This window comes from Fringilla coelebs (genome assembly GCF_963513975.1).
Source record: "Fringilla coelebs genome assembly, chromosome: 24".
Taxonomy (NCBI): domain Eukaryota; kingdom Metazoa; phylum Chordata; class Aves; order Passeriformes; family Fringillidae; genus Fringilla; species Fringilla coelebs.
In genome coordinates, this window is record NC_140050.1 from 2,335,858 (window position 1) to 2,356,722 (window position 20,865).

Genomic DNA, 20,865 nt, shown 5'->3' on the forward strand with positions numbered 1-20,865 from the left:
AGCCTTGACTCACCCACCTCAGAGCAGCCTGGAAGTATCTATATATGCTCTTTTTCTTAGGGCTCACCTGGAGCTAGATGCCTCATCTCCCACAGCTGCTCACTAACATTATGTGGGCACACTGTGTGATGCACATCTCATCTGTGCCTATGGGGGATAAAAGTATGTGGAAAAGAGAGTCAGGCCCTGCTTGGTGCCTGGTGCTCCATCTGGAGCTAGAACTCTCCATTAGAGAGTGAGTCCTATGAGGAGAGGCTGAGGGAGCTGGGGGGGCAGCCTGGAGAAAAGGATGATCTTCTCACTCTACAACTCCCTAACAGGAGGGTGCAGCCAGGTGGGAGTTGGGCTCTGCTCCCAGGAAACAAGTGACAGGAGCAGAGGAAATGGACTTGAGCCGTTCCAGGAGAGGTATGGGTTGGACATCAAGAAGAATTTTTTTCATGGAAGGGGTTGTTAAACATTGGAATGGGTTGCTCAGGGAGGTGGTGGAGTCTCTGTCCCTGGAGGTAATTAAGAAGTGATTGGACTCTGCTCTGATTGACAAAGTGGTGACTGGTCACAGGTTGTACTTGATGATCTCAAAAGCCTCCCCCAGTCTAAAGGATTTGGTGGTTCCATGATCTGTTCTGCTGGGTTTCTCAGCAGAGAAGTGACAGACTTGCTGCAAGTTTTCTACAACAGCTCTTCTGTGGGGGGAACTGTGATGCCCCATGGGTGAAGAGAGGAGGGGATGGATACACTAAAGTCTCAAACACTCACACTGCTCAGAAGCTTCCCACCCCTGGAGCAAACATAAAGAGCAAAGGTGGAGCAGTGCAGGGAGGGAGCTGAATGCTTCTTCAAGCCTTAGCAAGTTGATGGCAAGAAAACAAATTCATCAGCTGATCTGCCTCAATGACTCACCACTGTTATGCTCACTAAAGGCAGCACTCTAATTCTTGCTCAAATCCAACAGCTCTCCTGTATCTTTGATGTATCTTTCATAAGAACCAGATCTGCCTCCTAACAAACTTATCTCAATCTTCAGCGACACAACAAAGCCCTGAGGACCAAATCCAGCAGGCATTAACATACACTGGCTCCACTGGGCACTATGCAGATTCTGGGAAGCATTCTGCTCCTAGAAGGAGAGGTGATGTGATTTTACAACAGGGATCTTCCCTAGCCTCCTAAAACCTCACAAAAAAAGAAGAATAGATATTAATTTCTCTCCTCCTACCCTTGCAAGGCCAAAGCACCTCCCCAGTGTTGCCATCTTGGACTTGCCATTGTCCTGGCAGTACCAAGTAACCTGGCCTGCCCCTAAGTCTAGTGTTGGGGTGTTCCAAATTGTCCCTTCTCCCAGGGCCAAACACAGTCTTACTGAGCAGGAGACAAACCTGGCAGCTGCAGATCTTTACTGGCATGGCTCAGTGGGCTGTGTGTCCTGTGCAGGGAGCATCTTCCCCTTGGCAATGGCACCCACACGGGTCTCCCTCATCCCACATCCACCTGTAAGGTGCAGCCAGCCAGGTTTACCTCCTGGTGGTGAAAGAAGTAGAAAAGAGACCAGACAATCAACCTTTAAAAGTAATTTATAAAGAACATTTACATTCAGTAGTACAAAATGTTGTAGCATTTCAATATCCCTCCTGAGTGCAGCACCTGCAGAGAGGTGAGACCACACACTCAGATCACAGGGTATATAACATGTGCTTCCAACTTTCAATTATCACAGAATTACAGAATATTATGTGTTAGAAGGGACCCACAAGGATCATCGAGTCCAACTCCTAAGTGTTGAGAAACAGCTGTCTGGATTTCCCAGCTCATCCAACATGATTTGTGTGGGTAGTCCTCCAGCCCTGCCTTTGGAGCTTAGGGGCAGTAAGTAGGGACTGAGATCCATACCATTACAAAACTGGTCACTGGCACAAAGAGTACTTCCTTTGAGAAGAGCACGTTTTATCTTATGCCTTTCCAAAAGCTTTCATTTCACTGTACTCAGTTTTAGTTTTGTAAGTGTATACAGGGCACCTGTTTTGTCAGAAGAGGTATCCCAGTGGTAAGATTCATCACTTGTCAGCCATAATAATTACTAGCAATAGGCCAGGGCCTCCAGAGGCTGATCCAGGCTAAACAGATTCCTATCAAACATTAGGTGGGTAAAACTTGACACTGCCAGAGTTTATCCACCTTCTTATTTTTAAAGTATTTTTCAAGATTAACACATTTGACAACAATTATGGTACAGTCTTAATACAAGTCAAACCACTTTGATCCCTTGCTATCTCTTTTGAGGCTACAACCAATAGTAAGCTTTTACTGAAGGAAGACAAAAATCTTCCTTCAAATATCCACTGGCTATAAACACTTGGGTTTATGGGAAGCAGGAATTCAGCTACAATACTGCAATTGCACTCCAGTTTATCTACACAGTGAGCAGAACTGTTTCTACAGATGGTGGCCTGGGGTTGCTGGAGGCCAGGCCAGAGGCACAGGACAGCAGCTATCTTTCCTTGGCATGGCCATTGGCACGGTGGGCTCTGTTGTCCAGGGGCTCAGATCCATTCCTCTGGATGTAACCATTGCTTGAGACGTTGCTGAAACACGTGATCCCATTTTTCTCCTTTTCTCTAATTTTATCTCTCTCTTCATCCTTGTCACTTTCTTCTGTGTCACTTCTCATGTCCTTTTCCATCTGCAAAGGCAGGTGAGTGAGAAGCCAGATAAGCACAGCAGTTGCACAAGCAGCAGTGATGGCTGAGCCACAGGCTGACCATGCACCTGCTGCCTCAGCACAGGGTCCCTTCAGCTTTTACATTAGCCTTGGCAGCAGACTCTCCCTGCCTTTTTGCTTTCAGTCTCACTGGAATCTCATCTGTGATCCTGATACACATAATTCCTGGAATTAGGAATTACAGGCTGCGAAGCAGAGCAAAACCACAAATGCCCAGGGCTGAGGACAACTGTGTAAGCCTGAGGAGATCCACCTTGCTGCCCTGGTCACCAGCATGAGGAAGAAGGATGGGGGAGGCAGTTAATCAAGCTCTTTTATACTTTCCAAAAGGGACAAGGAGCTAACATTTGCCTACATGGCCTGGGTGGCTGCAGGCTGACAACACTCAGGACAGGCTGGAAACATGCTTCCCCAAAGGCACTCCACTCTGACTGCATTCAGTTTTATGGTCAGGCTTTTTCTCTTGCTGTTTATTGACTGACAGACCTGTAATCTACTTCTGTAAGTATTTAATTATCTGCCTTAAGAAGAAGGCAAAAAAGAAATAATGGGATAAAATGACAGCTTAGAAAAAAGCAGCTCAGCACTTCCTGGCTTCTCAGGCTGTCTCTACTCTGCCATATAAGATGCCAATATTGGGGACAAATTCACAGTGTCACACTCCTTGCAGGACAGAGGGAAAGCTGTAACCCCTTCCGTGACCTCAGCTTTAGAAACTGCTCAGGGGAAAATCAGGTGCTGCCCAGAAATTTAATCTCCATTTATGGCTGTCCGTTCTTCTTGAGATCTCCCAGATCATATTGAGAACTCTATTCCAGCTCATGCTCTTTCCAGAGATCACTGCAACCAGATGCAGACAGGATTTGTAAAAATCTAAATTTGTACTGAATTCACCCTGCCTCCATGGACAATATGGATGGGAGACAGTATCTTCTGTAAACAACCTGCACCTTGGATCACTCTGGAACTGACAGATTAGGAAATATACAGGAATCTGGACCTGCAGCATAAGGACAGATCGTAGTCAATATTTCTAAATACATCCATTTATAGCCAGAGAAGGTGGCTGAGGCCTTAAATCTGGCAAGATTCCCAAAGGAACTATAAAGCTGCTTCCTCTATGAGGGAATGAAACTTGTGTTTTAGGATCTAGGCTGAGTTCTAATTACTTGGGATTAGGAAACATCATGTGAGAAGGTGGTCGAGATTATCCTGTAGCCAGAGAGAAAAACCATGGATACCAGAAAAGCCTGCAAGAAGAACATGAACTGATTGCAGCAAAAGTTTTGTGGCTCTCAAAGAGAGAATGTCCTGTATTCTTGCTGATATTGTTTTGGGCTACTAAATACTGTCATTGAAACAGATCTGTTTAGGACAATTCTTTTTGCTTTTTACTGCTCAGTACAGAAAGTTTTGAAATATATTTTTATCTAAAATGGCATATCCATTTTAGATAAAATAGAAAAATTCTGGATATGCTTCAGGATTTTCTTCCCTGATGGTTCTTTACTTTCTAATAAGACTATTTATTACCTCATCATTTTACAGTACAGTAACTTCAGTGGTAATTCAGCCCACACAAAAACTAGGAAAACAATAAAAGGCTGTCTTCAGTTGTATCTTCATTTCCAGCCCTGTTTCCTGATCTGCAAGTAATTTGCTCTGTGCTACCTTAAGGGAAGGCCGATACAGAAAATGTGAACAATCAGGATAAAGAGGAGACTTTAATGATTGCTCTCAGTTCCTGTAAGACAGAATTCCTCAGTTGTATACTAATAAAACAAATCATCTTGGGCTCTGAGGTCACTTCCCACAAGGCACTGACTGGTCACCTTTGGACTGCATCCTTGGCAGGTGGCCAGTCAAGGCTTTGATTTTGGGAACATGCTGAGCAGCACTTTGGTCTCAGCAAATACTACAGGCCAGAAGGAGTGGGATGTGGGATGCATTCCATTTCAGTTTATACAGCTGGAGCTCAGATACTCATCTCTGGTTTCTCTGTGCCTGCTGAGCAACACTGCCAGGTGAAGTATGGAATGGATCATAATTTGGGCATGCCTGTTGCCCTCCACTGCTGGAAGAAGACCCCAGGCAGCTGGTTTAGACAGAAATATCGACTGTGAAATCTACAGCACCATAACACAATTGTAATCAAGAATCCTGTACAATAAGGGAAACACTTTTGCACTGACCTCACCAATCATGACAATTTCCTCTTCCTTGATTTCTTAGTCTTGTTACAAATGCAAATCACACTGCACAAAGTGTTGGGATTTTTACTCAGATATCAGGCATTGTTCACAGACATTTCTCCTGGAGTCCAATCCATACTTTTGTTGAATATAAGCATCAGAAATAGACCCAATATTGTAGTGATTCATAAAATTTTTTTCAGTCAACTTTCCCTAATATAACTGAGTTTCCTTCTACCTCACTGTTGGAAATATGCATGTATAATTTCAAGAGAACAATAAGGAATCCATGCCAGATGGACCCCTGTATTCTCAAGCTGTCTAGGTGGACCCTCCCTCCCCATGTGATGTAAAGGATAGCACAAACTGATGCATACCGTGCCCTGGAGGATGAACTTGTAGACCATGTGAATAATTAGGCAGGACCAGAAGATATGGAGCAGCTGCAGAATTATCAGGAGAACATTCACAAAGTAGTATCCAAAGAAGGGTTGGAATATCTCCATGGAGTAATAGTAGGTGTTATAAAGCACTCTGCAAAACAGAGGGGATTGCAGTGGAGGGAAAGCATGTTGTTAACAGAGTCACAATTAAGCCCCAGAAATTTGTAGTCACAGAGGAAGTTTCAGATCAGCCACTTCCCTCTTTACCTATCCCAGCTCTCAGTTCTCCACCCAAAGTGTACGGGATGGAGCCACTGGCCCAGGGCTCCAGAGCTGCTCTATGACCCCCAAGAGCAGCCTTGTTTACCCCAAGGCAGGTGCCACAGCCATGTGGCACCCATGTGCAAAGGGGAGGAACTCATGCTCCAGGACAAAAAACAAAGGCTGCAGCACCCAGATAACTGTGCTGTCTCTCAGAAGGCAGCGGCTCCGTGTCCCCTCACTGCAGCAGACTCACGTGTAGGGGTAAATGACCAGGCGGCTGACCAGGAAAACAGCTGAGAAGATCATAAAGAGGCTGTCACAAGTCTTTTTCCACTTCATGTAATTGAATATCTTAGTTGGCTGGAAGGAGAAAGAACAATTAAATAGCAGCCAAGACAGCATCTGCACACACTCCAGGGGGTTAATGAGACACGTATGACACAACCTGCATGCAGGTAACCACAGCTCTGCCCAGCTCTCAGCTGGGTCAGCAGAGCAGCAGAAGGATCTGTGGAATACCCCAGTGCTTGGCCTATGTTAGATAGAAGGACATTCTGTGACTGAAGAGCACGATAGCTGATTAGGCTCTGCCTGGCTCACCTCTAGGAAGCAATCAGAAGCATCATGAATCACCATCACCAGTGTCCCAATGCGGATGTAGTTGGCACAGTACGAAAAACTGATCAGGAAGATGGTGGCAGCATGATGGACTATCTGCTCCTTGAAATCCTGATGAGAAAGGGAGCAGCAGAGATTAGAATACATTATATCCCTCCTGCCCTAGTCCAAATGTGGTCCCTGCAGGTAGCAATGATATCTCTCTACCTAGTGACTAAGCCTCCCACTACGAAGCCTTACCCACATAATTATTTTACCAAATGCATTCTAGAAATGTGGGCAACCAAGAGACCCAGGAATGAAGAGCTCGTGGTGTAAACTGAGGATCTCACAACAAAGAACATTCTTTCCCTCCACCAGCCATGGCCTGATGCCTGTTGGGACACTGGCACCAGGAACACAAGCAGCTTTACTGGCAGAGAACCACCTCTTTTCCTGTCTCTATGATCAGTGCAGCCTAGAAAAGCTCCAGAAGAGCAATTTTTATATTTGGATTTTAAATTTGGATTGAGAACTCTGCAGTACTTTGCGCCTTTCTATATCAGGGCTGGTGTTCTCTACTTCCCAGAGTAGAGAAAGCCAATGAGTGGTAATGAAAATTCCTGTGAGTGAGCAAGGGGAGACTGCACTATACACATGCTCTTAGAGATCACTCTCCTAAGTGTTCAGCTTGTGTCCTGTTTGTACTTGACTGCCCCCTGAGACTGCCACTCACCTTCCTCTTCACATCAAAGGGCAAGGTGAAGACCAGTGACCAGTAGAAGGAGAGCTCCAGCATGTAGTACCAGAACAGGGAGGGCAGCAGAGGCTGTGAGAGAGGGAGAGACAGGGAAATGCGTATCAGACACATTAGTGCAAGGCCTGCAGCGAAAACTCCTTCCAAGGCAAAAGACAACTGTAACAGGTTGATGCTGACTGGATGCCAGGCAGCCACCAAAGCCACTCTGTCACTCCCCTGCACAGCTGGACAGAGGAGAAAAAATATAACAAACGGTTCATGAGTTGAGATTAGGACCAGGACAGATTGCTCATCAAATATAGTCACGGGCAAAACAGACTCTAATTAGAGATATGAATTAAGTTAATTGCTAACAAAATCACAGCATGATCAGGAGAAGTGAAATAAACCCCTAGAAACACCTTTCCCCCTGCCCCTCCCTCCTTCCCAGCTCTACCTTATACCCCAGTGATGCAACGAGATGGGAGTGGGGGTTCATCACCCATGGCTTCTCCTGCTGCTCAGGGAGAGGAATGGTTCACCTGCTGCACTCTGGGGTCCCTCCCATGGGAAACAGTTCTGCATTAACTTCTCCAGGGTGAGTCCATCCCACAGCCAACAGCTCTCTGCAAACTGGCGCAACATAAGCTCATCCCATGGAAAATGGTCCTTCCCAAACTGCTGTGGCGTGGGTCACTCTTCCATGGGGTGCATTCCCTCAAGGACAGGCTGCTCCAGCATGGGAGCAGGGCTCCTCTCTCCATGGGTCTCCCACAGGGCTACAGCCTCCTCTCAGGCACCCCCTACTCTGCTGTGGGCTCCTCTTCCATGGGCTGTGGGGGGATCTCTGCATTCCCTGTGGATCCCATGGGCTGTGGGTGGGTCTCTGCATTCCCTGTGGATCCCATGGGCTGTGGGTGGATCTCTGCATCCCCATGGATCCCATGGGCTGTGGGTGGATCCCTGCATTCCCTGTGGATCCCATGGGCTGTGGGTGGATCTCTGCATTCCCTGTGGATCCCATGGGCTGTGGGGGGATCTCTGCATCCCCATGGATCCCATGGGCTGTGGGTGGATCTCTGCATTCCCATGGGCTGTGGGTGGATCTCTGCATCCCCATGGATCCCATGGGCTGTGGGGGGATCCCTGCATTCCCTGTGAATCCCATGGGCTGTGGGTGGATCTCTGCATTCCCTGTGGATCCCATGGGCTGTGGGTGGATCCCTGCATTCCCATGGATCCCAGGGGCTGTGGGTGGATCTCTGCATTCCCATGGGCTGTGGGTGGATCTCTGCATTCCCTGTGGATCCCATGGGCTGTGGGTGGATCTCTGCATTCCCTGTGGATCCCATGGGCTGTGGGTGGATCTCTGCATTCCCACGGGCTGTGGGTGGATCTCTGCATTCCCTGTGGATCCCAGGGGCTGTGGGTGGATCTCTGCATTCCCTGTGGATCCCATGGGCTGTGGGTGGATCTCTGCATTCCCTGTGGATCCCAGGGGCTGTGGGTGGATCTCTGCACTCCCTGTGGATCCCAGGGGCTGCAGGGGCACACCTGCTTCACCTTGGTCCTCAGCACAGCCTGCAGAGGAACCTCAGCTCCCGCACCTGGAGCACCTCCTGCCCCTCCTTCTCCACTGCCCTTGGTGTCTGCAGAGTTGCTCCTCTCCCATGTTCTTAGCCTGCTCTTCTCTGGCTGCAAATACAACTGTGCAATAACTTTTTTTCTTTCTTTCTTTTTAAATCTGTTATCACAGAGATGTTACCACTATTTCTAAGTGGCCCAGCCTTGGCCAGTGGCACATTCAGCTTGGAGCCACCAGGGACTGGCTCTGCTGGATATGGAGGAGGATTCTGGCAACTTCTTACAGAAGCTGCCTCTGTAGGCCCCTGCTACCAAGAACAGGCAGCAAAAACCCAATACTACAACCAAATCAACAAAGCAGGCTGGCTCCTGCTGCTCCAGGGGAAAATAGTTCAACTGAACAACACACTCACTTACTAAATGTCATTTATGCCAAGATTAAATCAAACAGCAGGGGAAATTCAACTTTACCACACCATGTCAAACATTTAGGGAACCACCACGAAGATCTTGAATATTTTTAGGATTTCTTCAGCATTATTCAGATTCCTGAGCAGACAGTACAGAATTTTAAAAACTACATAAAGCAATTCATTATGGTGGAAAAGGAGTAGCTGAATAAATTATTCCCTTTTTAGGCTTGAAGATGCTTCAGATACTCTGCACTCTGTCACAAATTTTCCACTTTAATCAAACTAATGGGGGGAAAATCCTACCCCAGCAGGAAATATAATTCACATTCTTTTGGGTAAATTATCTGGGCTTTTACAGCTGGGAAACAGAAAGCTTAGACCCACTCAACAAGATCTTGTTACTTAACAAGCAATTTTTGCTGTTGTTGCATTATATGACCTCCTTAAACCTGAATCTATTTGATAAATAATTACTATGATTAAAGGGGCTTTGCAACCATTTTCAAAGGAACGTGAAGTATTGTGCTCCCTTATGCCAATTGGTTATTCACGGCCTTCATAAATTTTAGTTTGTTTTCCTTTACAGCACCAGCAATTGGCCACAAGAGGAAGCACAGCTGGATGCCCTGGGGCTTCCAGGGAGGATATGAACATATCCCTAGCTGGTATGCGCTGGTCACACTCCAGGTTATCCAAACAGGAGCTCTGGATCAGAAGCTAGTTTTTCCTCCCAAAAATCAGACTGTCTGGAAGAACTGGTGTTTCTTTTGTCATTGTCTGTAGCACAGAGCATGGTCTGTTTAGTAGAAATTGTAATTAATACATTTGTTGTTCCTGCTAATTCACAGGTTTGTCCTTGACTTGCTTTTTGCCAGTGGGACATGACCAGCCCTGGTTTTGGTCTTTTCTGGTTGTTACAAATGTTGGAAAATGGGTGTGTCTTGGACTTACATGGTTTTCATAGTGGAGTGGGGGCAGGGGTGGCTTCTGTGAGACACCAGAAGCTGCTCCCTGTCCAACAGACCCAGCTCCAGACACGTCCAGGATGGATCTGCCCCCGGCTCCATGAATGACAGCGACAGCGGCTCGGGGACAATGTGTTTAAGAATGGAAAAAACTGCTGGGCAAGAGTGGTGGGAAGAGAGGAGTGAGAATATGAGATACAGCTCTGTAGACCCTCAGGTCAGTGGAGGAGGAGGAAGAGGAGGAGGAGGAGGAGACTCCCCAGCTGGCCATGGTCATACAGGCCGTGCCCCTGCAGCCCATGGAGATCCACGGGGAGTAGAAATCCACCTGCAGTCCCTGGAGGAGCCTGATTAGAGCAGAGGGATGTGGCCTAAGGAAGCTCTGAGCCTGCAGAGACCCTGTGCTGGGGCAGGCTCCTGGAAGCATCTGTGCACCTGTGCTGGACCCATGTGGAGCAGTCCATTCCTAATGGACTGCATGCTGTGGAAAGGACCCACAGTGGAGAGGTCCATGGAGAGCTGTCTCCCGCTGGAGAACCCTGCTGCCAGAGCAGGAGGAAGGAGCAGCAGAGACAAGGTGAGATGGACTGACCACATCTCACTGCACCACTGCAGGGGAGGAGGTGGACAATGTGGGGGTGAAGTTAAGCCCAGGAAGAAAGGATGGGTGTAGGAAGGTGCTTTTAAGATTTGGGTTTATTTCTTATTAAACTACTCTTGTTTCATTAACAGTAAATTAAAATAATTTTTCCCCAGCCTGAGATGGTAACCAGGGATGCTCTCTCCCTGTCCTTATCTCAACCCATGAGCCTTTAGCTATATTTTCTCCCCCTTTTACATTTGAGGACGGGAGAGAAAAATGGGAAATGGGCTTGGTGGTGACACTGTGGCCAGCAGGGTCAGTCCATCACAGTGTGCCACTATGGAGGCTCCCACTGTTTGTGACAAGACATGTATCACAAGTGTACAGAGCCAGAGACAGAGGGAGCCGAGTGACCCTTGCAGTCTTACATTCCTATTCAAGCCCCACTTCTTTGTATGGTTTAATTTTTACACAGAACTACAGATTTGCCCCTAAAATTTTTGCCTTCAAGCAATACTGGATTGTTCAGAGACTCATCCTCTGGGGCGCTGCCTCACTCTTCAGTCATTACATTTCCTGTGCCTCACACTGTTAGAATTGGGCATTACTTTTCTTTTTATGGGATTGCAACCTCCACGTACAGTCAAGGGATCTTGCTCTAGCTTTGACTGTCAGACAAAACTCCTGGAACATAAGTCTTCATGTCCTCTCTGTAGTGACAAAATGCTCTGCCAATTCATCTTCTCTTGCATTAGATGATACCATGTTCTCTCCAGATGAGGGTTTGACTTAGAATTCTTGGGTCTTCTGTGTCTGAATTTAATTCAGTGTCCTCTTTTTGTCACTATGATAATCTGATTTTCAAAAAATACAGAAGCACAATACAAGACTGTCCTGGATTGCCAAGAAAATTGTATCCTATTTGCCATCTGTATGGCAGTTGTCTTCCCTTAAGTGGGCAGTTTCCCTTATCTCTTCCACAACCAATCCTCCTCTGGGGAGACACCTGCTGATAACAGGCTATTGAATGTAACTGCATGACTGATAAGAACTAGAGCATCCCACTGGGAGATGTGAGCCCAGAGGGAGGAGCCAAGCATTCCTACCTGTACTCTTGAGATTCTGAAACACCAACACGACTTCCCCACTGAATTTCCGACAAAAACAGCTGTCTCTTCCACTGGATCTTCAGAGGAAGACTGCACCCTTTCTACAGGATCCCTGCTCCAACAGAACCACCCTGACACTCCAGGAGGACTGCAACCACAATTCCAACTGGACTGCTATCAACACCCTGACACACAGGGTTTTGTTCTTACTCTGTCACTGTTGTTTTAGTTTACTGCATTGTTTATCTTTTTATTTTCTTCCCTAATAAAGAACTGTTATTCTTGCTCCCAATATTTTTGTCTGAGAACCCCTTAATTTCAAATTTGTAACAATTCGGAGGGAGGGCATTTACATTTTCCATTTCAGGGGAGGCTCCTGCCTTTCTGTGCAGACACCTGTCTTTCTAAACCAAGACAGAGACTTATAACAGCAATTTTCCTTCTTGTGTGACTCACCTGTTGTGGATATCCTGTCCAGCACTCTCTATGGTCCCAAAGCCAAGGCTTCTGCAACAAAATTGCAACATATATGTGAGAGTATCAGAGGAGTTCTTTGCTTATCTGTTGTCTAATTCCTTTAGTTTGTTACTACTATAGACTTTGTTATGTTTTATTACAGGCAGAGCTGGTCTCTCTGTCTGGAATCCAACTGCCATGAGATTTCCACTACAGGACTTGCATGTGCTTGTGACATTTCCAAATTGTGGCTAATTGCCTGAAATCTCACACACTATTTAACTGTTCCAAATAAAATAGCTCAGAGAAGACTTCTCCCAACTTTTTGCCATATTCTACAAGCTTGAGGTGGTGGTGATGTTTTGAGCATTTAAAAATAATCTTACAAGTATTTCATTAGGAATATCTGTGATTTAGACAATAACGCTTAAATGTGGATAGAAGGTTGAAAACTGGTATGTCAGGTATGTGGTTTTTCCTTTAACAGGGAAGGTTAAGCTGCAGTTTGTTAAGTAATGAACCTCTGAAAAGATCCTACTCTGTTCAATAGAAAACTGGTGTTTTGAAACCTTCATAGAAACATGGCAACTAAAGTCCCCAGGAGTGCTCCCTGCATGGAGCGCGCTCTGGAGCTGTGCCCAGACTGGGTCAGAGCTCACAGAACACGGCAATGCCTCACCTGTGAGGGTAAATTTAAGGGATCCAAGTACCAGAGGTGAGGCAAGAAGGCAGCATTTCTTCTTCCCCCTGAGCACTGCTGGTGTATGGGCAATAGAGAGGCAAAGCAGGGGGCAGTGGTTTTAGGTGCAATGGTAATTTGGAACAGACACAGTCCCTGCTGACTGGGAGTGAGGTTGGAAATATAATTACAGCAAATACATGTGCAGAACCAGAGATGTGTGATATAGAACCAGAAAGCACAAAGCAAAAACTATGAAACAACTATGGCATACTGTTTACCTAAGCTAGAAAGGAACTCCAGATCCCTGAATTTCAGAATTCCTCTATTCTCAGCAAATATTGCTGATTTCTAGTGACCTACTGGAAGATAACTTTCCTTTGTTACAGGTTGTTTGACTGACTTATGGGCAGAGGATTTTGCTATCAGTCCAAAACTACTAATGCAGAATTTGGTTTTTTCCTAAAGAATGAAGGGAGTTCCACAAAAACAAATGCATGTTTAAAAGCTACTCAAGTTACAAAATAAACCTGTGAAAGTCAGAAAATCTCACAGGTATATATCCCCTGTCATGTTAGTTCTTTGTCCTTCTTTTTAAAGTAGTCATTTTAATACAATTTAGGTAACAGAATAACATATTTGCTACAGGATCTGGAGGTGCTGTCTGTAGGATGGATGTCTCCCTTTTTTGTGAAAATTGTAAGATGTGTGTTGAATAAAGACATGGGTCACAAAAAGTGAAAATGGTATTTCGTCCATTTAATGGGCAGACAACATGCTGAAGAATATGATTTTGTCCCTTGTTGCTGCAGGGCTCTTGTACAATGCCAAGCAGATCATGCAGACCAAATTTCAATAGCTGGTCTCAAAGAACAGTTTTCTGTTTTGATGTACATATCCACAGAACACTGCAGCAGGGGTTCAGATACCCTCACTCCTCAGCTAGCTCATCCTCTAATCCTCATACTTTTGAGTACCTTAAAATCTGACTGGAAAGTCTGTGTAAATTAAAAGCCCTTCTCATGTTACAATGAGAGGTTACAAGGAGAGTTTGTGCCTGTTGCCTTGGGATGTGCACATTTTACATCACCTAACTCATCAGACCATACCACATTTTGCAAATCTCACCTAGGGAACCAGACACAGCAAAAGAGTCAGGGGAACCTTGAAAATGGAGACAGCAGATGGCCAGTGCCCTAGTTCCAGCTCAGTGACCACAGCTCAGGGACAAGAGCACACCCACGGTCCTGTGACCACTTCTGCCTGATGAGGCAGTACAAATTGTATCAGGAGAACTCATTATTTATCAAATTAGAGAAAGGGCTAAGGCATGAGCCTGAACCTCACATCCTGGGTAAGGAAAACAAAATTAGTAGATAAAATTATTAAATTGCAGCCCACGCTCCAAAGGAAGCCAAATTCATTTACCTTAAAGAGGTATTGGATACAACATACAAACAGGCCCTGCAGCTTCCAGATTAGGTAAGTGTTCTATCTCCTACCCTGCAGAAATTTACATTAATACAATCCCAACTGCCTTCTGCTTTGCCAGAAGAAGAGGAAACATCTTGGTTCTGGAGTCTTTAAAATAGGCATGGTCCAGCATGTCTGCAGTCTCCCAAGTGTGCTATGCAGGGGATACACACCAACCTGTATGGAAAACCTCTAGGAGAAGATCTGAAAAGTCATGTTTGACAACAAACTCTGCCATTCTTGCAGGCATTGGCTGGGTTGAACAGCAGGTGACTGCGTGTGTACTCACATCATACAGGACAGCGAGTCCAGTGAAGAAAGAAATGATGTAAAATGTAAATCTCCAGCTACAAACAAACAAACAAAAAAGGGCATTAGTATCCCATTCATTAACCCCTGAGCTGCAAGTCTGTGTATCCTCACACCAATTAAAAGAATAATACTATTAAGGCAAAGACACATGTTAGTATGTTCAAGGTTTGACCAAAACAAGACCAGCTCTTTGCATTTTACCAGCACATTTCACAGATTTCACAAAGAGCAATTCCTTTGCTGTAGAGATGGCAGAGGACACAAGAATCTTGCTGACTAAAATCCTGAGGAGAATAATCACAAAGCTTCCCAGCAGTAGCAGATGCATTTGTAAAGTGAAACAATGCCAATCTCTCTCCTAGGCCTTTCGAGATCCAGCCTGCTAAATTCGTTATCATGTACAGTAACTAATTACTGTCATGTTTGGCCCAGTGAGGAGCCAGAAATGATTTTCCAACATTAAACCCCCACAGAAGCATGTACAAACTGTTTGCCCAGCTCAGTGGACAGAGGCAGGTCACCTGAATATTTGCACACATAGTAAAGAATGGGGGGAATTTCAGCCCAACTGAATAAACAAGTTATTAATAAATGAGCCACAGGAAATACAAAAAGGAGTAAAAATGTCTAAACTAGTCCTTTAATTTCCAAAAATCTCCATAACAATTCAGACATAACTGCATTTTGAGAGACTCCACCTGTCAATGAAAGCCCCAGGAATTCCAAGACAAAAATAAACTCTGTAAAGCTGCTGTGTCACATCAGAGAGAGACGTTCTGTCTACAGACTGCACATGGCAACAGAGAGCAGGGGGAAGGACTCTGTCCTCAGTGGGCTGAGCAGAAAAGGATTTACTGCTTCCTACGTACTGTTACTATTTACTACAAGTAATCAGAGCGCAGGGAGAGCTGATATTTCATCCAGATGGAGGCAGAATAAACATTGTTTATAAATAAACAACTCCTTATTCACTGTTTCTGTAAATATTTGCAACTATATGGAATATTATAAATAAATAATACACATCCTTTTCTTTTTTTTGAATTCGGGTTTTTAGGCAGGGGTTTCGAATGACAGGTGGAGTGTTGAATGGAGCACATGCTGATGAGCCTACCCAATGGATATAGATACACACTTTTAGATAGATGTATAGTACTCCAGGTATTTAATGATTTCTTTTGCTTATGGGCTTTCCTGGGGGAACCCAATTCCTTACACAAATAGCAGAGCAGCCCCTTGTAAATGAGGCATTCCAACCAACCTGTGGAGAACCCTCCTTTTCTGTGGAAAGCCGAGCCAGGACTGACATTCAGATCTGTCTGTCCTGAGATTTATTTTGTGCCTCCACATAACAAGGAGGATTTCCACATAGCTGTTTCCAAGGCAGTTTTTGCTCTTTGCTCACAAACCCCCATGGAAGGTTTGTGACTTTCAGGATGTGGAAGACAAACAACAGCAGAATCCAATCCAGCCTGCTGCCTGTAGCCTTTGAAAGCAACAGTGTGCAAAACAGTCGCAGAAAAAGTGCAGCAGAAGGAAATCTATGCAGAAAGGGAAACTGTGGGAAAGGCAACAGAAAGAATGCCTTTATAGTAGGTACTGAAGCAGCAGCAAAGCACTAAGATGTAAACAGCAGAGAGTTTTTCAGGTTCAAATGTTTGTCAAAGCAGGATGCCAGTGTGACAAAGTCAGGAAAAGTCAGAAACAAGGGGCCAGTAAGGAATAAAGGTACAACAGTAAAAGGAGACTTGGTATTGCAAATAAGGGGAAAAAGCAAGAAATGTTTCCACAACAGAGAAGCAGCAGAGAGCAATAGCAGAGCCAAGTGGGTCAGGGAGACCCGAGGTACTCTCTGCACAGGGATGGAGGGCAGCCAGGGAGCTGGGCTCTCCCTGCAGGGATGGAGGGCAGGGGGAGGCAGTGAGCTGTCTGTGGAGCTCAGCTCCTGTGAAAACCCGAGTTCAGGGCTCGTGCTCCTGCTCACCAGGCCTCGCTGAACTTCTTGGACAGGCTGGGCCGGTCCATGTTCCTCCGGTGCCGGAACCACTTCTCCACCTTCCTCACTGGCAGGTCACATTGCTTGGCTAAATTGAGCAGCTCACCCTGGAAAAGAGGTGAGGCAGCAGGCTCAGATCCAGATGCAAAGGTCAGACAGGGCAATATCTCATCTGACCCACCACAAAGCCCAGCTGGAGCCCCTGGCCAGCCTAAGTCTGTTCAGGCTAAGGTATCTTTCTGAAAGCTTGGATAGGGATAGTAGAAAATCTTTTCACTCCCCCCTAACCAATTGGTTATAAATACTAATGTTGAAACTTCTCATTTTTTATGTTAACTTCCCCAGTTTCAAACTGGTTTTGTCTCCTCACATGAGTTTGTTGCCTAATCACTTCCTCACCCTGTCTTCACGGACAAAATCCTTAAAATGTGTCACTCCAATAAAGATCACTGCAGCTTAAATCCTATTTTATGGTTCTGCACTGAATCTTGTCACACCCCTCAGCAATTCTGATGCAGTATCATGGTGGATGTCATGAGGAGAGGCAACACCATTTTCCTACTGGATATTCTCCTCTTGTGGTAAACCTGTTCAGGGAAATTCTTCAATATATAACTCACAGAATCCTGCAATGACCTTCCTTCTTGTCCTTAGGCTGTTAAGAGTTTGTCATGTTTTATATTCCTACTTGGAAGTGTCATCATGGATAACCTTATTTTTTAAGTAAAGCAATAATTTTTCATGGAATGCATTTACCTGAATTGGTATCATGTGAGACTGGCCTACATACTTTGAGTATGCTGTACAAAAATAATTTGATTACCAATTTTCAGATCTGCTGCTGCTTCAGATGTACTGCTTTTTAAGCCCTGTTCTGGAGGTGGAGACAAATGAAGATGCCAATTTACATTCTCCAACTGCTCCATCATGTGGAATTCTCCCAAGAAATGGCTGCCAAGAATTGCAAAATCTCATATTGTACTGGACAAGTAAAAGCTGCCTCTAAGCAGTGGTTTGAGAGCTCATGGGAGGGGAAGGGAGCCAGTAGACTCTGAGGTGTTCCCAGTGAGTGGAGAGAGCCAGGCAGCACCTCCTGCTCCACCTCATACTGCTGTCTCGTGGTGAGGATCTGTGCCAGTATCCCAGATCTGCTGGGGGAAAAGCACCACTTCAGTGCAACAGGGGTGCAGGAAGAGCTGCGGGGAAAACCTGCTGGCAAAGCCAGGCCTTGAGCTAGATCTCTGCTGTAGAAGCAGTTATACCGAGAAATGTTTGGATTTTGGGGACAGAAAGGCAAGAGGAAGGTCAACCACACTGAGAAGCCTCACCCACACTGACAACCACAGCTCAGAACGCTCCTTCCCACTGCTGCAGAGATGGGCTGGCTGCACCACCCAGATCAATGCCTACTTTTTCATTTTAGCCTCTTCTCCTTTATTTCTAACCTGCTACTGCATGTCCCGGGGCTCCTCATGCCCCACTGCAGCAAAACCATGCTGCAGCAGCCTTGGTGAAACAATGTTTTTGAAGCAGAATTGTTCCTTGGGACTGGAACCCACGGTGAGCACCCAACTCACCCATCCTCTATAAGAGTTCACAGCTATTGCTTCGAGGCCAAGAGAAAGTCTACAAAAACAAGCTGAAAAAAAAATCAGATTGCTTTCCCTACCACAGAGTTGACACTCAGGGGCTTCCCTGACCAGGTTAAATTCTAATATTGCCTGACAATTCATAATCCTGCTAGTGGTTTTTCCCATCAGCAGCAGACATTACAACTCTGGGTTATCTTGCTAATTTCTTGAAAAACACTTTTCTTATCCCTCAGGGGAAAACTACCCACCAGTTGTGTTTGCAGGTTTCTGAAGCCCCTCACAATCTCTGTGCTATGGCCAGGACTCTGGCTGCTTGCAAGGCCAGTCTCAAACTCATGGACTGCATGGCAACAGAATGACCCAGTCCAGGACCAGGAGATCAAACACTGGCTGAGCTGCAAGGACTAGCAATGTGGGAGCTCAAGGCAGCTGATTTTTTCCAGGATTTGCCAGTACATGAAAAGAAGCCATCACAGAGTGGCTGGGGCTGGAAGGGACCATGGAAATCATCTCGTCCATCTGCTCAAATGGAGCTGCCCAGAGCCAGGTGCCAAGGACCACGTCCAGAGAGCTTTGTGTTTTCCCAAAGATATAAATTCCCAGCCTCCCTGGGCACCCTCTCAGTAAGAAGGTGCCACTGATGTTCAGGCAGAGCCCCTGTGCTGCAGCTTGTGCTGTGTATGGGCTGAGCAGGGGCAGGAGCTGTCGCTGCTCCTCTGGGAGCAGAACTCGGAGCTGATGGCACTGCAGGAGGACCCTCCTGCCAGGCTGCTCCCAGGCAGGGCCACAGGGTTTCCTCTCTTGAGCTTCCAGATATGAATGGCATTGATAAAGCTCAGGATTCCAAATGGGATTTTCTTTGGCTAAAGACACTAAATCTACAGGAAAGTAAAGAAAGAAGGGACTCACCTCTTTAGGGTTCTTGCAGCGTGCACTATAGAACGTTTCCAGCACGGGGTTGGGCTGAGCTTTTGGTCTCTGCTTGTCCCTCACACCCAACTTGGTACTGAGGGGCAGAGCTATGGCTCTGCAAAAGAAAACATAAAGGGTCAGCCAAAAACAGAACAGTGATGTCTGACTTTGTTAAAACATGATGCAGTACATAACAACTGCTTCCCACAAGTGCATCTAAATATGAGCATCATGTTGAGCAGGTAAAATCACAAACTTACAGTAGAAACTGTTGGACTGTTGGACTTGCACCCTACTGCTCTGAGCTCTGTGCTGTGATATTCAAAATTACATGAGGTTGGCAAATGCAATATCCTCCTTTGTCAGCGTCTGAATCCCCAGTGACGTGCCTCTGGTGTCCTTGCAGCTGATGGGGAGGACCACACTGGTGACAAGGCCTACACCTTGCTCTCTGCTTGGTCCTGAACATGGGACACACTTGGCATTCACCTGAACTACGGCCTTGGAGCAGGATCAAGAGGGAGGCTCTGCCAGAGGTGAATTATTAATGCAGAAGAAATGTCCTGCTGAAACAGGAAGCCATTTGGTCTTTCCTGGAATAACTTACCCCCATGTTTCCTAATATAAATCAAACACAGTGGCAAAATAAGGACATGGCAACTAGAAACCTTGTCACAAGGAATGGATGTTTGCACTAGCTGTGCATCTTCAGTCTTTCACAGTGAAATAAAGAAAAAAAAAAACAAACAAAAAAACCCCTGCATAAATAGAAAAAAGTTATCAAGGAAAACTGTTCAGAGAATTCCTGTGCTCAATAGCTCAACTCCTCTATCACCAACACTCTACCTCAGCAGCAGGAAACATCCTCATCAAAGGTGAAGCATAAATACAGCACAAAGAGCAGACTTGCTATTTTTTATTAAATATCCAAATAATCTGAATTTTACTTTACTTTCTCGAGAATTAGCTGTTCTTATTAATTGCTCCCTTTTACACACTGCCACTGCAGAAGGGTCTCTGTGTTACTGCAAACTGCTGCTGAAGCTGGTTTGAGCTGACAGCAGCAAGCAGAGGCAGCGAGTGCTGAGCCCACACCTGCTCTGCCTGGTCACTCCTGATGTCCAGACAAGCCCTCTGATCCATTCTCCCTAATGACTTGGACACAGAAGAAGATTTTTTATCTTTCACTTTGGTTTAAAAAAGCTGCAAAAGCTATTTCACTGTTCAGGTGCTTAAAGGTGTTCTACTTCAAAATAGCATGGGATATATTTATGGCTGTGATTGTCTGGTGTGGTTACCCGTGGTTTCTACTAGTCATAGAGCTTATACTCCATATGCATATCTTTAGGGACTATTTCAAGTCCAGAATCCCCCAGATGGGTCTTTTAGAAGTTTTCTTTTCAATAACTCATTTCTTAATTTAATTAACGAGTATTAAAAATTTGTTTAATAAAAAGAGCCCCTACCTAAGGAATGCTGTAACTTCTGTAAAACCACAGGATGGGTACACATTTTACTCACTCTTATAACAGTTCTCACTTTTCTTTTGCACAGCCAACCCACCTGCCTGTGTATCAATTGTTCTTTGTCATTATCTCTGGGAAGCTCCTTTGGCATCACTGGCTATAGGAACATTCAAAGATGTACCAAGACCAACAAAAATTACATGTTTCTACCATAAAAGAAGGAGCAGGGCTAAGTGTGCTTGCTGGCAACAAGACACATAGTGATCACAAAAACATGGGGAAGCATTGACCAGTTTCAGTGAAATTTAGCAGCATTCTGGCACTGCTGCTGGGTGGCAAAGGAATCTCTGGGAATTCTGGGGTTTGGCTCTGATTGCTCTCAAGAAATGTTTTAAGTGCATCTAATGACTTTTTTCTATATGAAGTGATTG

At 45.5% G+C, this 20,865-nt stretch overlaps 1 protein-coding gene across 2 annotated transcripts in view; it reads right to left on the reverse strand.

Moving 5' to 3' along the window:
* Positions 1-1,556: 1,556 nt before the first annotated feature.
* Positions 1,557-20,865, reverse strand: part of LOC311162653 (ceramide synthase 4-like) — a 45,656-nt gene continuing 26,347 nt past the window's right edge. For both annotated transcript variants that reach the window (XM_084221087.1, XM_084221086.1), the window contains exons 3-11: positions 18,966-19,083; positions 16,453-16,571; positions 14,446-14,503; positions 12,005-12,055; positions 6,892-6,984; positions 6,159-6,287; positions 5,812-5,918; positions 5,289-5,445; positions 1,557-2,680 (exon numbers count right to left, since the gene is read on the reverse strand). In XM_084221087.1, the coding sequence (XP_084077213.1) occupies positions 2,489-2,680; positions 5,289-5,445; positions 5,812-5,918; positions 6,159-6,287; positions 6,892-6,984; positions 12,005-12,055; positions 14,446-14,503; positions 16,453-16,571; positions 18,966-19,083 (1,024 nt within the window). In that variant the 3' untranslated portion in view covers positions 1,557-2,488. The remainder of the gene's footprint in view (positions 2,681-5,288; positions 5,446-5,811; positions 5,919-6,158; positions 6,288-6,891; positions 6,985-12,004; positions 12,056-14,445; positions 14,504-16,452; positions 16,572-18,965; positions 19,084-20,865) is intronic.